The 15,377-nt window shown below is 40.9% G+C and overlaps 1 protein-coding gene across 4 annotated transcripts in view; it reads left to right on the forward strand.

The window, feature by feature from the left end:
• trps1 (trichorhinophalangeal syndrome I) overlaps window positions 1-15,377 on the forward strand; it is a 149,105-nt gene that overhangs the window by 55,954 nt on the left and 77,774 nt on the right. For all 4 annotated transcript variants that reach the window (XM_049602435.1, XM_049602438.1, XM_049602436.1 and 1 more), the window contains exons 3-4: window positions 6,345-7,058; window positions 7,388-7,500. In XM_049602435.1, the coding sequence (XP_049458392.1) occupies window positions 6,345-7,058; window positions 7,388-7,500 (827 nt within the window). The remainder of the gene's footprint in view (window positions 1-6,344; window positions 7,059-7,387; window positions 7,501-15,377) is intronic.

Consider the following 15,377-nt stretch of genomic DNA (forward strand, 5'->3'; position numbering starts at 1 on the left):
ACAGGGGGGAATGATTATGAGGAATGTTATACTCTCGCAGTAATACAGTATATGAAAGTATTTTCTACTTGTCCTGAATCCATGATAATTTATTTCAGTGTGCCATTTGGCCAGGACAGCTCGCCCCCACATGTCCACACATACTCACTCACTGTCAAAAGCTTTCTTTCTTCAAGTTCCCATCACCTAAGAAAAAAAAAAAAAAGGGAATTCAGAACACGACATCCTGGGAAAGAGTTGTGATATCATATTAGTCATAATAAACCAGGAAGCTCACTGTGGGCTGCAGAACGAAGCCATTATGCTGCACGTTGTTCAAGGGGCTACCAGCTGGGCGCCTGACCCGATGCTCTACTCCATCCCGAAGTTTTGGACAAATTGGACCCAAATGTGCGAGTCTGTTGAAAGTTTGAATAATGGGAAGTAGTGTTTGTTGTTCTGCAGTAACTTTGAAGGAGGAGAGGAGGTTGTGTATGAAATGCCCCTCTCCAGTACCGCAAGTGTGGGTAATAAACGCTATGCTGTTCCTGTTGGAGAAACTTAAACTCACTTTGGAGATGAGGGGAAGTTTTAAAGTAGATGCTATAATAGTCGTCCACCTTTTGGGGATGCTTATTAGTATGTGGAACTTATCTGCTCTTTGCCTCCTGCCTTTTTTCTCTCCCTTCCTTTGCTCCCTTTTCTGTCTCTCCATTTCCCCAGACAATCTCTCGTTTTTATTTTTAAATGAAGAAAAAATATATTCTCTTTCCCGTCTCCTCCCCTCCAAGCTCCTGCCTTGCCTCCGTTTACCATCTTTATTTTAATTAACAGTCTTTACCTTATTTTCCCCTTTCACCTTCCTTCCTCACTTAACCATACTCCTTCTCAGTCTACACCCACTTCCCTATGCATCTTTCTGTCTTTTAAAAAACTAACATTGAATCAGAAGAAGAAAAAACAAAGGACAGATGATGAGGGACAGGAAATGTGGGGACAAAGACTTGAGAGACTAATATGAAGAGACAGAGTGACGCAGATCGAGAAACCGAAAGAAAAGCTTGAGAGAGATCTCTCTGTGTAACAAGACCTTGCCCTTGGCGTTATTTCTTCATATGTTGCACATTAATCCTTTGATTATGAAAGATGGAGATGCCAGCTACAGCTGTCCCACGGGGAGGGGAAGAGCGGAGCTATCTGAAGGCAGCAGAAATATGTGGCAGTGTTAGGATTCGCTATCGAACCCATCCATTACAGCAACTTCATAATATGCATTTAGAGAATATGCTGGGTGATGATGGTCGTGATGGACTGGTAATCGGTTTTTTCCATTAGTGAGATTTAACTTTGTTCTCTAAATGAAAAAGGCTTTCTTTGATTTCTCGCGAGTTACATTAATTTTCGTGGTTCACTGGCGTTCTGTGATGATCCTGTACATATTGTGTGGTTGTGCTGGAGTATAGTGGTTATGCAACTTTATTGTTACAGGAAATGCAAAGCCCCTTTTCTTTAAATGCACAACATATTATGGTAGTCATATAACATTTATTGTCATTTATGGTGCTGAAATGATTGTGCAGTTGATGAAGAATTAATGCCCTCAAGGGATGGGACAATATACAATTGTATACATGATAAACATCACTCACAATAAGTAGATGTTGGTGAATTTTCATTGTCGGGATAATCATAAATTGCATGTTTAGCAGCACCCCAAGTGTCTGCTGGGCAACCAACAACAGAAGAGACTTTGCAAAAACAGGCTACATATACACCAACCTCAAAACATGCCAATATAATATCGGCATGTTTCATATTAGAAGACATGATGGCATTTCAAATAGTTGAAAACGAAACGGATGTTCCCTTAAAAAAGATCAGTGTCCTCTCAGTGGTTCAGTGGAAACATGTGTTTCTTAACAAAATGTAAGGTAAAATGATTCCAGTATGTTTTAGTGCCATATTTAGTTTTTTTAAAGCACATTTTGGTGATTAGCAGGATAGTATCTTCAATCTAAATTATTTTGGTCATGAAATATTTGACCCATCCCTAACGCCTATTTTTATTTTATCCACTGATTGTTAAAGGGAACAGTTTGTAGGATTTAGTGGCATCTAGCAGTGAAGACTGCAGATTGCAACCAGCTGAAACTCTTCCCATGTGCCATGCATGAACTCCCAGTCAGGTTTCCTTCATTGTTCACGATGGTTTTACCTGGAGCGAATTATCCACAGAGGTGTCTTCGCCTCTAAAATAAATGCACCCTGTGATTGAAACTGGTAAAACACTGATTAAAACAGATTGAGGCTAAAAATCAGCGTTTTTTTTTTCAATGCAGTTTGGCTTGTTGTGGAGCGTCTGCTAACTACAGTGGCTTATACGAAAGTGCAAATGGCCCCTATTTAGAGCCAGTGTTTCATTTGTCCATTCTGGGCTATGATAAAAACATGCCATACATGAGAACCTGGTCCCTGTGTAAATACAAAGGGCTAATTCTAAGCTAACGACAACACGATTCTTATTTTCAGGTGATTATACACCAAAGAAAACATATATTATTATATTATATTTAGGGCTGCCATGATTAGTCGACTAATCGATGACTAATCGACTATTAAAATAATCGGTGACTATTTTAGTAGTCGACTAATCGGTTTGAGTCATTTTTCATAGAAAAGTACTATAAAAATACCCCAAAATACTCTTATTGCAGCTTCTTACATTCAGATATTGGCAGCTTTACACACTCTCCCGTGACAGTGAACTAAAACCCTTTGGCGTGAGTATGAAACAAGACATTAGATGACGTAATTTTGGGGTTTGGGCGAGACAGACTGACATTTTTCAACATTTTTAGCACATTTTTCGATGAAATGATTAGTCGACTAATCGAAGAAATAATCAACAGATTAGTCGACTAATCGAAGAAATAATCGACAGATTAGTCAACAATGAAAATAATCGTTAGTGGCAGCCCTAATTATATTCCTTTTCTTCCAATATATCGACCTTAAATCCAACACACTGGACCTTTAAGGAATGCATCAAGCACTTATTTTAAACGTTTGCTTGTTACAGCTTCTCAAAATTGAGTGTTTGCTATTTTCATGTTTTGTTTTTTTTTTTGAGTATTTTGGACTGTTGGTCGGACAAAACAAGCAACCTGATGACTTCATCTTGGGCTCTTGGCAAATGAAATGAGCAATATTTTCTGACGTTTCATAGACTTAATGATAAACGGAAAAATTACTGATCAACTGATAATGAAAATAATTGTTTCTTGCAGCCCTAGTTGTTTATACTTCAGTTGAGGATAGTAGGCTAAGTACCTTTTGGTTTTAGTTGCACCCAACTGAAAGCAACATGATGTAAAAAAACAAACATTTCACATATGACACAATCAGATTTTTCCATGGCGCCCCTACCTCATCCACATATCTGACACATACAACAGAAACATCCCACGCCCCTCTCGGTACATCCTTCAACGGATGTCTTGAGGTGATTATTGGCAATTTCAGAGATAAAAGCCTCACTAGCGTTGGGGCTAATTGTAGTTGATGGAAATGATTAACTGTCACATTTATCCTCTCTGTGGTATTGAGGCCATTGTGGTGTATAGGGGCTAATTGTAGCTAGTAGCAGTAGTTGTTATGCGGTATGTTGTGGTGGGTTGTACCTAATTGTAGTTGATAGTAATGGTTCCAGTCTGTGTATACAGCCTGAAGCAGACAAAGGCTGTACTGCGACACACACACACACACACACCCAGAAACAGACACATATGGCACAGCCTTATAACACACACCTCATCTTCTTGCCCACATCCTGGAGCATGCAAGTAGCGTGTCAGAAGTATGCAAATAAACATGCAATGCCAGTATAAATAAATAATAGATGGCAGTATCGCTCTTATTGATTCCCGCTCTGTTGTGTTCACCAGAATCACTCATCGTTTTCTTATTATCGCTTTGATGAACTTCTTAAAGTCACCGCTGAAATGGTACGGGGCAGATGGAAACACAGTTAGGTCAGTCAGTGCTTCTTAGGTCGGGATTTCAGCTTCATTGCTTTACCACAACGATCTGTAGTTTTCCACTGTGTGTGTGTCTGTGTGTCTGTGTGTGTGTGTGTGTGTGTGTGTGTGTGTGTGTGTGTGTGTGTGTGTGTGAGTGAATGATGAATTCTGACTGGGTGTGGTGAACATCAGATGAGATTTTCCTCTGCTCCCTGCACTCACTCACTCTCTCACACACACACACATGCAGACACACACAGTGAGTGCCAGGGCTGGTCTAGGCGTGGGCCTTCGCAGACATAAATTGCTTTATTTTAATAGTTGTATGGTAGAGAAAGAGGGGAAGAAAAAAAATGGTAAAATACTAGAAAGGCCATACAGAGAAAATTGGATTCAACAAAGAACGCGGCCCTCTGTCTGTCTTTTTTTTTTCTTCTTCTTCTTCTGTGTTTGTGTGTGTGTTTTATTTTCCCTTTGCTTCCTAATCCACTAGATTACATTACAGGGTTGTTAAAATATGGTCCTTTTTAATATGTTTATGTTATCTGCATGTGTTTGTTTGTGGTCATGTGATTATGTGTTTTCAGCTACATTCCCTTGTACTTCCCTCCCTTAAGATGTGCGTTGATTCTCTCACGCTTTAACTGTTAGCAGTGCGCTATCAGTAAATAACAACAAGCATTTATCTCTCACACTAACACAGAGTTAGTCACGGGGTTGCACGCATGCTATCTCGCTTCCACACACATCATCAAACGCGCATTACTCACACACACACACACATTGAGCGTCTTTTCCCCCGTCATATTGCATTGATCTAAAAGTGATCAGTTTTTGGCGTCTATCAGGCGTCTGCTGGGTTGGACTGTGTTTATTACCGAACACACACGCACATACAAACACGGCGTATGGGTCAATGGGTTGACTGTGTTTACGACTGAATATGAACTGAGCGACCACAAATAAACACGCTCGCTCGCACGCGCACGTGCTCGGATAGACACACATGCAGTATCTCTCTTGTCATGACTGTTGTGAACAGAACGACCACAATTGTTCTCTTTTCAAACAAAAGAAACATTATGGTTTAACATAAAACACATGGTTGGTTATTTGATGGCTTTGTATAGTGATTATAAGGCAGGGAGGGGAGGGACGGCGGGGGAAAGGGGGGCGGCGGAGGGAGGGAGAGGGCAGGAACAGAAAGAAAAAAATTGTAATGATGGAATTACTCAAATTATTGTAGCAATTATTCTTGCATGTGAAAGAGGGCAATAGAGAATAAAAAATAACTGAAATCCCAAGGAAAACGCCTTGATAAGTTCTTTTTTTTTAATTTGATAGAGGTATTTTACATTGATTATAATGGTGGCCAGAGACGCTGAGGAAGAGAAAAGGAGATGAGAGGGGAGGGGGGTGAAAGTAAAATGGGATCTGAAATGAAAAAAAAAAAAAAAAAGAGAACAAAGCAGAGAAAGGAAAGCGAAGGACAGAAGGTGACACCGATAGAGCAGGAGAGACACTGAGAGATGAGAAAAAGAGAATTTGGGAGCCAGAAAATGAATGAAAGGCTCGCAGAAAGAGATGCAAGAAAGAAAGAAAAATTTGGAGTGCTCGAGGGGATGAATTGCAGTCTGCCGCCTCCCTCATCCATCTTTCTGATATGGGGTGTGTGGTTTGATGTGGTTGTCTGTTGGCCATTCTCCCCGTCTCTCTCTCCCTGTCTCTCTGTCTCCCCCATTTCTTGCCTCACCCTCTCCCTACCACCCCTCCCTCTCCGCCTCTCTGATATGGTTTGGGTTTTGATGTGGTCATGCGTTGAAGATTCTCACGGATGGTTTCCATAACGATAAAAAGATTCACTCCCTGGTTTAAGGAGGAAGGGAAAAAAAAAAAGAGGCAAAAAGTTGCACTTAAGGATGCATCGAGCATCCCAGAAACACACACCCCTGAAAAATCTCTGGCAGCTGAGATGTTTCTGATTTGCCGGGGCTGTTTTTCTTTGACGAGGTTTTGTGGTTGAGGATCGTCACAGATTTCAGCGTTCAAAGAAGTTTGCAAATTGAATCAAAGCTATTCTGTACACATACATCATTGTCAGAAAATTGTGTTTGTGTGCGTGTGTGTGTGTTTGCATGTAATCCACAGTATTCTGCTTGAGTCCTGCAAACACCTTGTATCTTTTAGTGTCTTGATTTCAAGGGATTATGAAAATCTGCTTGATATTTTTATCCCCCGCTTCTTTCATGTATGCATAAACAGCACATAGCCTGCATGCTTTAGTTAACATATCATCCAGCAATAAAACTAAAGAATAACTTCTTCTGTCTCTGTGCTTTTTTTCAGAGATGGTGAGGAAGAAGAATCCCCCTATCCGGAGTGTGGGAGGCGAGGAGGAGGAGGAGGAAGAAGAGGGGAGGAGGCCAGCAGGAGAAGAAGAAGAGGAGGGTGAGGAGGAGGGGAGAGTGGGAGCAGAGGCCGATCGAATAAACCGACCCTCTGAACCCGAATCCTCCGACCGGGTCAGAGGAGATGAGGAGCAGGAAGAGGAGGAGGGAGAGAGTGAGTGCGTATCCTCATCTGTCTCCCCCTCATCTGTTGGTGAGCGCGACTGCAGTGAGGAGAGAGGGGGGAGGAGAGGAGGAGGAGGGGGGAGGGCCAAACAAGGAGGAGTGGCGTCGAGCGACAGACCCGAGAGCCAGTCGGAGCCTGAGGATGGCGAGAAGGGGTTAGAGGAAGGAGAGAGGAGCGAGAGAGACCGAGGGGTGGCAGATCATCTCACTGCTCCTCTCCTCTCCGCTCCCCACCTCCTCTCCAGACAGGAAGGAGGGGAGGAGTCGACAACTGACACCCCTCCGCTTTCCTCCAGCCCCTCTCCTAAACTCCAGGACTTCAAGTGCAACGTGTGCGGTTACGGTTACTATGGAAACGACCCCGCTGACCTGGTGAAGCACTTTAGGAAGTATCACCTGGGTCTGCACAACCGCACACGGCAGGACGCTGCCCTCGACACACACATCCTGGCCCTCCACAACATGGCTCCCCAACACACACCTCTAGGTAACTGCAGCTCTGCTTAATGTGTTTGCCTTGTGTTGATGCTTATTGTGTAAAATAGCTTTAAAATGGAAAGTAGTGTGGCTGTATTAGCATACAAACTCACTTACAGTGCACAGCCACATTTTTTAAGTGACTTTTATTTCATTAAGTTTGTTTCTCACTATGCTTCCTGTTTCTTGCAGCAACAACCTGTTGATTATTTATCCAAAAGTTTTCCTCCTTCCCAGAAGTCAGGCATGTTCTTAGACTTTTGTGCCTTAGGCAGTTTGAGCCCATCTTTGTTTATCTGCTTCTACAAATCTGACCCCTCCATGTTTTTCTGCTCTCAGATACACAGGCAGGACAGGGGAGGAACCAAGCCAAAGAGTTGGGGAAGACGAGACCAGATATGCACATTCAACAGCACAGGACAGTTATGATGAATGGCACATATGATGTACAGGTAAGTACAGCCACATTAAAGAAATACAGATTTATAGATTTAACAGTATACTATGCAGGAATTGTCGGCTAGTGTTTGTAAACGAGTGAAAGTGAAAGCCAACCCCCGATTACCTAGTAATGTGGATCAAGTTTTGTCCATTTGGGACACTGTGCAACTGTCCGGCAAATCAATCAATGTCTAAAATGCCTGGTGGGAAATTAGTAGCATATTAAATATCATAGATTGTATAACCTGTAAGATATGTTGCCAAGAAAACTTTATTATAAACTGATACTATAAAGACTAGATTTGTGGATTGTATTTATAGATGGATCCATTTATCCCCTGAAGCAGTACGGTGCGTCACGGTCTTCCTCTTAGCATGCTCAGCAAATTAGGTGACGGCATCACAGATCACATTCTCCAGGAAGACCTTCAACACATCATAGGTCTTCTCACAGAGCAAGCCGGAGATATGCTTCACACCATGGCGAGCCAGATGGTGGATATTAGACGTGGTGATTTGACACTTTGCACATTGGGACCTTTACCTCCTTTGCGTCAGCCACTAAACCTTTTCAACAGGTTGCTTCTTCATTCAGCTTATTTTCAAGTTATCTAATTTGAATTGTTTTACTGCCGTCTAAATGCAGGCTGTTATGAGGCTTTTTAGAACATATTTCCAGTGGTTGTTACGTATAGCCAGAAATATGGAATTTTAACGGCCATACTGGCACCTTGTTGCTACCCAATCTCACCTGCAGCTGTGCCCAGAAACATACCTACCACAGCAAAATAAGACCTCCACACACTTTTAGTGGGTCAAAGTGATGACTGAAGGCAGTTACTTTTTTATGACTCTATACATTAGCCCCTTTTACACTGCCCGATTTTTGGTGAATGTTGGGCCATTTTGCCGGCAAGCTGCGAGCGTTTAGACACACAGAGCCGGATTGGCGAGTTGATCCGAGGTGTCCAATTTTCCGCCTCGTAGGGTTGACATATTGGCGGAACCTTTCTGGTTTAAAAAGAATGAGGTGGCCTTCCGCCACGGGAGGGCCTATTGATGCTGTTGATGATGCCGCATGTACGACCCACTGGGGGTGGATAAACAGGAGACAGCTGATAGCAGGAATTAGTGAGCAGCTAGCAGCAAGAGGGAAACGCAAACCTGACAGACACTGTAAAGATGAGCAACTGAGGAGACAAGGAACTGCGCGCCCTCCTTGTCCTCGCAAACGAAGAGGCCATTAACTGTCAGATGACAGGGACAGTGAAGGACAGGCTGACTTACGAGAGAATCGCTGAAGGACTGACCAGCCGTGGCATCCCTCCCACGTCACTGTTTACGTCACACGCTGAGCTACACATTTTGTTACTTGCTCACGCCCCCCATTGCCCCGAAAAGGCACATTCTGTATGAACAAAAGTAGGCAGGCGGCATTTTGCTGCACTCCCCGATTTTGTTTTTATACTGCCAATGCTGAAAGAAGACTGATTGGGTTTTCCTGCAAATTTGCACAATTCCTGTTTAAAAAAGGGCTATTATTTCCTGGAAAATCCTGCATAGTATACCATGAACCTATGTGATGATGCCTTAAGTTCTTGATGAAGTGTTATAATTACCATAATGCATGTTGTTCACATATGCACTAAAATGCACATGTACCTTAAAAAGAAAAAGATCATTAATCCTGTGTACACCAGAAGCAACAGTCCTGCCACCTAGGCAGTGAGTTAAATGGGGAAAAAAAGTTGAAGAAAAGAAGAAAACACAGACAAAAAACTCAAAGAAATAGTGAGTCGACAAGAGCTGCACAGTGCCCCCTGTGGTGTGACAGCATTGAATTAACTGTAAGAAAGCTAAAGTGGTCGATGGGTGGAACGGAGACTTACTGGTTCAGTAAAGCTTTGGTTTACAGCGTCTTGCTGTTGCCTCCTCGGTCCAATAAAACGCCTTCATTATCGGAGCCAATACCCCTTAGTAACAGTCAATTTCACAGTCCTTTTTACCATCACTCTTGAGAAAGACCTCAGCATAACTGATGTGTTCCACTCGGAGCACTGGCTATCCCTTTATTTGGTTTTATCTATCAACCTTTCTCTACGAGAGCACCTGATGTTCTCAGATGTGGTGAAGCTCATCGTGAGAGCATTACACTGACAGTGACAGCAAACAGCCTCTGTGGTTGTTAGAGTTCACAGTCCAAGAAAGCTAAAACAACATCAAAATTCAATAGATAACGTACCGTCCTGATGTCATCACGCTGGTATCAGGACAACAGAGTGTCAGGTCCATAAATGTATCACACAGGAAAGGTGACAAGCTTTCAAACTGTCTCAAGAAGTACTTGAAATATCTTCGGATGAAGGTGCAATAAGTGCTAATGCATCTGTTCTACATCTTTGCATGTGCTCGTCATTCCTGCAAAAAAAGCGTATGCTATTGTATAAGAAAATTCTCTAAAAGTTGAATTAATCTTCATATTTTTAAGATTTTTCCGACTAACAAAATAAGACACTGGTTATAATTAAAGCAATTATAATTAGTGTTGAATGCTTTGTAATAAGCTTTATTTTTGAGGAATAATTTGCATAAAAGGACACAGGTTGCCGTATTCAAATTGAAACATGAAGCAACCTGACAGTTTTAGAAAAGTTAGCAGTAATCCGTATAAGTCAAGAACTTTGATCCAAAACAGGTGACACATTGATTCAGTTAACAATTCACTATAAGTGTTCATTGTTGTCATAAATCTGTAAATCTAGGCCCGTAACTGAACAGAGTAATTTATTGGGTCGAACAGTCTGCAGCTGATTTGTAACATAGGGTGTGTGTGATTTGGACAGTGAGGCATTGTGGTGCACGTTATAAAATTTTATAGACTGACAGATGGATAGAGACAGAAAGGAAGGAAAAACGGGGCACCTGGCAGACAGGCCGCGCACATTTGTACATGCGTGCTCGAGCACACACGGAGACAGGTACACAACCTGATTAACAAATCACGTGCATATATATACTGTGCAGGCATTACAGTGTTTTAAATTATGGTTAATAAATGCATATCCTGCACTAATCCCTCATATTCATACAAGCTCAATCTGTGAAAAATGGGATCTACTTAGCAGGATAAAGACAGCAAACCTTCAGGTGCTATTCATAATTCTTTAAAGATAAATGCATATACTTAGGGATGATTGAATTGCATGTAATTATACTCTATCAGAGCACATTAAAAAGTCAGACGTCACCTGCAGTCTGGGCATCTACAGATCAGACAATCAGTTTGAGGTGAAAAAGAAAAAATGTCCTCTATGATTTAGCTTCATCTAAGCTGTTTTAATCAGTGAAATCAACAGCTGCAGGCTTTGGTTCGATGAAAACCTGCAAAGTCTCTGCTTAACATTGTGCAGAATATACTGTCGCTGTTATAGTACTTACATGTCAGCTGTATTTGCTATGAAACTCTTATTTCTTTAATAATTTTTAATCTGTTCACATGTTTTTTAGATAAAGGATATACTTTAGCTTTGGTCTTTCAAAATCCCATTCTGCAGCATGATTGAATGTTTTTAAATGCAGCTATTGGACTATGAATATATGCTTCAATAATGGTATTTAACATTGGATTTCCTTTTTGTAAGGCAGCAGAATGGGCAGTTCTTAGTTTGAAATGCAGAATCAGTCACTAAAATGGTGAGAACTGGAAGTGTCTGGCAGACAGACTTTCTTTAGGTCATCATTCGTAAATTAGATGGTCAGTAACAGACGTTGAAATGCCATTGAGTTGCCCTAATGTAGCAGGAAAATGAATCCACAGTCAGAAATTGTAGACTTACTGAAATGATTTTCGACCTCATCAAATTTAATGAATACGTGCACTTGCAGAGTTGATATTTCAAGCTTTATGACATCTGCAGTATGTTCTGTCCATATCTCGTCTCGCCTAATTATTAAGATATTTATTCTGTATTGATTCAGGGCTTTTAGTAGTTATCACATTCCTTAAAAGTCAAATTTCTCAGCAGCTAACATGCCAATCAAGAAATAATTTATCCGACACTTTGTTTTTGCTTTTTTTTGCTTCACAGCTGTAGTGGACTTTAAATATTGAGGTCAAGTGTGCACGTTTAGTTCAAGTTGCTCAAGTAGGTCTAATAAGAGCATTAATACACGACTAAAAATAGCTTGTCATGTTATATACTGTAGATGTATTTTCAGTACTTACCAACAGTTGTAGGTTCCCTTAAAAGTACATTTCATATTCACACAAATTTAAGTGTGATTTAAATTAAAAAAAAAAAAGTTTTTTGTTAACAATTGGGTCAAAGATTAAGAACTGGAGTGTGTCTGAACAGTGGGGTTTTGTCTGAAAGGTTTAAACAAGATGATCTAATAAAAGAGTGTGTGCGTGTGTGTGCGTGTGTGCGCGTGTCTTATGCGTGTCAGGAATAGTCCAGGAGTTTCATTTCACTTAAACCAGGAGTCTGTAATGGCCGTAAGTCACGTAATGGACACAGAAACACACATACAGTAGTCAAGCACACACACACACACACATACACACACAGTCAGAAATAGAAAATCCAGTGGGCTTAAGTCGTCATTATGAAGAAAAAGTGAAAGTATAAAAAAAAAAGAAGCCGAATGAAAGGGGTCTCTATTCTCTTCATCCCTCGCTCGCTTTTTCTCTCTCCCGCCCACGTTTGGAAAATTCCATGTTGTCATTTGCTGAGGCGAGATGTCCTGTCAACCAATGACATTGCGGGAAAAAAGACTCTGGGAGGAGAGGGATATGGGAGAGAAGGAGAGAGCGAGAGGGATGGAGGAGGAAAGAGGAGAAGGGAGTGGAAGAGACAGAGAGAGCGGCTTTGAAACCAGTGGTTATAATCGGCTGTTAGGCAGTGTAATGAAACAGCTGTCAGACACATTTAACTTTCTTTTTCTATCTCTGCTCTCCAGTTGTCTCTCTCACCATTTGTCTTTGTCTCTCCTTCACCTTCTCCTCAGCTCTGCCTCTTTTTTCTTTGCTCACTCTTTCTTACTCCAGTTCCCTTTTTTCTCTCACTTCTCAATTTGCTTTTCATCCATCTCTCACCTCTTTCTTCTCCCCCTCTCTGTTACTCGACTTACACACTTCTCCCTCAACTTGTCCCACTTGTCCTCTGCCTCCTCTCTCTCTCTCTTTTTCCTCTCTCCCTCTCATGTTCCCCTTTGTGTCTTTCTGTCCATTCTGCTTGATATAATGACTTGATGTTTGGCGCTTCTCTAATTGCCTGGGCAGGGTCTGTGGGATGTGATGATTGGATGATTGCTTTTGTGAGATCATACACACTAATAGCTCTCATTTAGCCTTCTGAATTTATTCTCTTCTTGGAAGCTGAAATGTACCATCGCACATTTTTAGTTGTTTTTCTTTTTTAAAGGAGCCCTATTATGCTCAGGTCCAGGTTTGTTCTTGTACAGTTATATTTAAGTTATGTGCTAGAACATGTTAACATGCTTTAGTGTTCAAAAACCCTGTTACTTTCCTCATACTGTCTGTGCTGGAACACCTGTATTCACCCTTTGTCTGTGATGTCATATTTTTTTCCCATTGTCCAATTGGATAATTTGAGAGGCAGGTCTTCTGTGGTGGTCACGACAAATTTACAGTTGGTAAACAATGGAGGAGAAACTGGTGGTAGTAGTTTTTGGATAACTAGAGCTATACGGCCCTACGATAGACAGCAGGTTTTCAAACTGCCTCTGATTCATCCTAAAATACACCTGGAAACATCCATCATGGAGGTGAAGCTCCTGGACCAACTGGTGCTACTCCCCATGATCCACCCTCTTTTTTGGGTTCTCATGTACCTACACAGATCTCTGTTTCCCTGTGCCCAACAAACTATTTACTGACAGCCTCTCACCCTCAACCAGAACTACAGCAGGTACCCTCTGCCTCAACATTTTAGGAATTACATACTGATTACTGTGAAAAACAAAACAAAACAGTAGACCGATGACACAGGAGGGTTAGTGTTAGGTCACGACACAATAAAGACACGCAGCAAGCATTTTTCTTACCAGTGGCATCCAGTTTGAAAAAAAGTAGTGCGGTCCTCTTTATGTTTTGCAACGTGCAAAGCGCATTCTGTGTAGTCGGAGCCTTAAACCCCCTCTTGAAAAAAGGCAAGTCTCCTCTGATTGGTCAGCATGTCTGAGTCTTATGTATCTCGGCATCTGCATCATCATAGCAGCAGGGAAATGACTGCAACAGAGTAAAGCAGCACTTTCTACTATGAAAAATAACTGATTAAAAGCTTCTAAATGCATTCAGACATGTTCCTGCAGGAATATGACCCAAAATCAGGAAGAAGTTAGCAATAACAGCAACCAAAATTGCCTGTTTCCCTGATGTTATCTTGTAGCTACTTGCAGGAGTGTACTAGCAGCCAGGGAATGACTGTGTATAGTGGCACTTTCTACAAAAAAAAGACAACAATAACGCTTTTAAACAAAATGGGACATGTTCTAACAGGAATTTGATCTGAAATTGGGACACAATCAACATGACTGGCATCAAAGATTACATGTTTCCCTGACATTAGCATGTAGCTACATGTAGCAGTGTTTGTAATGTAAAGGCTTGCGGTAGTGTGCCTGGAACATATGAACATATAATAAAATCCATCATAAGCTGACATCCACTTGTAGCCAAAGTAGAAAAAAACATTGGAAACAGTATTCCGCTCTGTCTGACACCTGAGGTTTTTGGTTTGAGGTTGTCTATACACAAATTTAACTAATTATTTAAACCTTTTGCTACGTTTAATCTGAACATTCAACTTGTCACATTATATGTATGACAGAAAATATGAAAAAATCATAATAGGTCCCCTTAAAAATTACTTTTCCTACTTTTTTGTAACGTGTATAAAATATGTGTACAGGGTATAGCTGTTAGTTAATAATAATTCCTTGTCATTGTCCTCACCACTAAAAGAGACAGTGAGAGGTTCAATGATTAATTGCAAAAAAGGAAAGCAAAGCAATTTTTAATATTATTCTCCAAAAAGTACAAAGTGATGACCTGTTTAATTTGTAGAATATAAATAAAATTCAAAATACGACAAAAATTATCCACCAATTTGATAACTATGGCTGAAATCAAAATGCATGCCTTTCCACAATTGCACCGTAAAAATCAAGAAAATGCCCTTATATGTAAAAATGATGAAGCCATACGTCTCTGCTCACTGAAAATACAGCCTACCAGTTGCATTTTGTTCTTGCCAAACCTCCATTACAAGACTGCCAACTGTCAGCATGAAACCACAGATCCGTAAAGAGACAAATCCATATTGTACAGTAGTAAGTCTCATGTCAGTATAAGACTTGCCAGGTTGCTTGCTCACCAATATAGCCAGAAGCACGCTATAATCTCTTACAGTCAAGGGGCTAACCTAATAAAAAACAGACAGTGTCGGGTTGCTCGCTCAGTAATGCAAGAATCCTGGCCTCATACATTGGATACTACAGTAGAGCCTGATAGATATGTTATTGGTCACTTAGTTAGAGTCTGAGCTGCCTTTTTTATTGTCTGCAGTCACACATAGAAAATGATGGATTCTGTTTGTTGTGAGCTTAAGTACTAAGAGCAGCTGAAGCATGAATTTCAATATTTGCAGCAGCACAGCTCTGTTTGAAGGCTCATATCACGTGTCCCTTAAATATCTGCTGCATATGAATTAGAAATGACAATGATGAATGTTTTATTTGGTAAAAAGGGAATGTCCAAGTCATGTTTCTAGGGCTGTTATCAACCAAAGAAAATCTTGGTTGACTGAAATTCGACCTAATCTTCAACCAATTGACTGCTCATTAGGAAAAAAATAATTCAGCATGT

This window comes from Epinephelus fuscoguttatus, linkage group LG17 (genome assembly GCF_011397635.1).
Source record: "Epinephelus fuscoguttatus linkage group LG17, E.fuscoguttatus.final_Chr_v1".
In the NCBI taxonomy this organism is placed as follows: Eukaryota; Metazoa; Chordata; class Actinopteri; order Perciformes; family Serranidae; genus Epinephelus; species Epinephelus fuscoguttatus.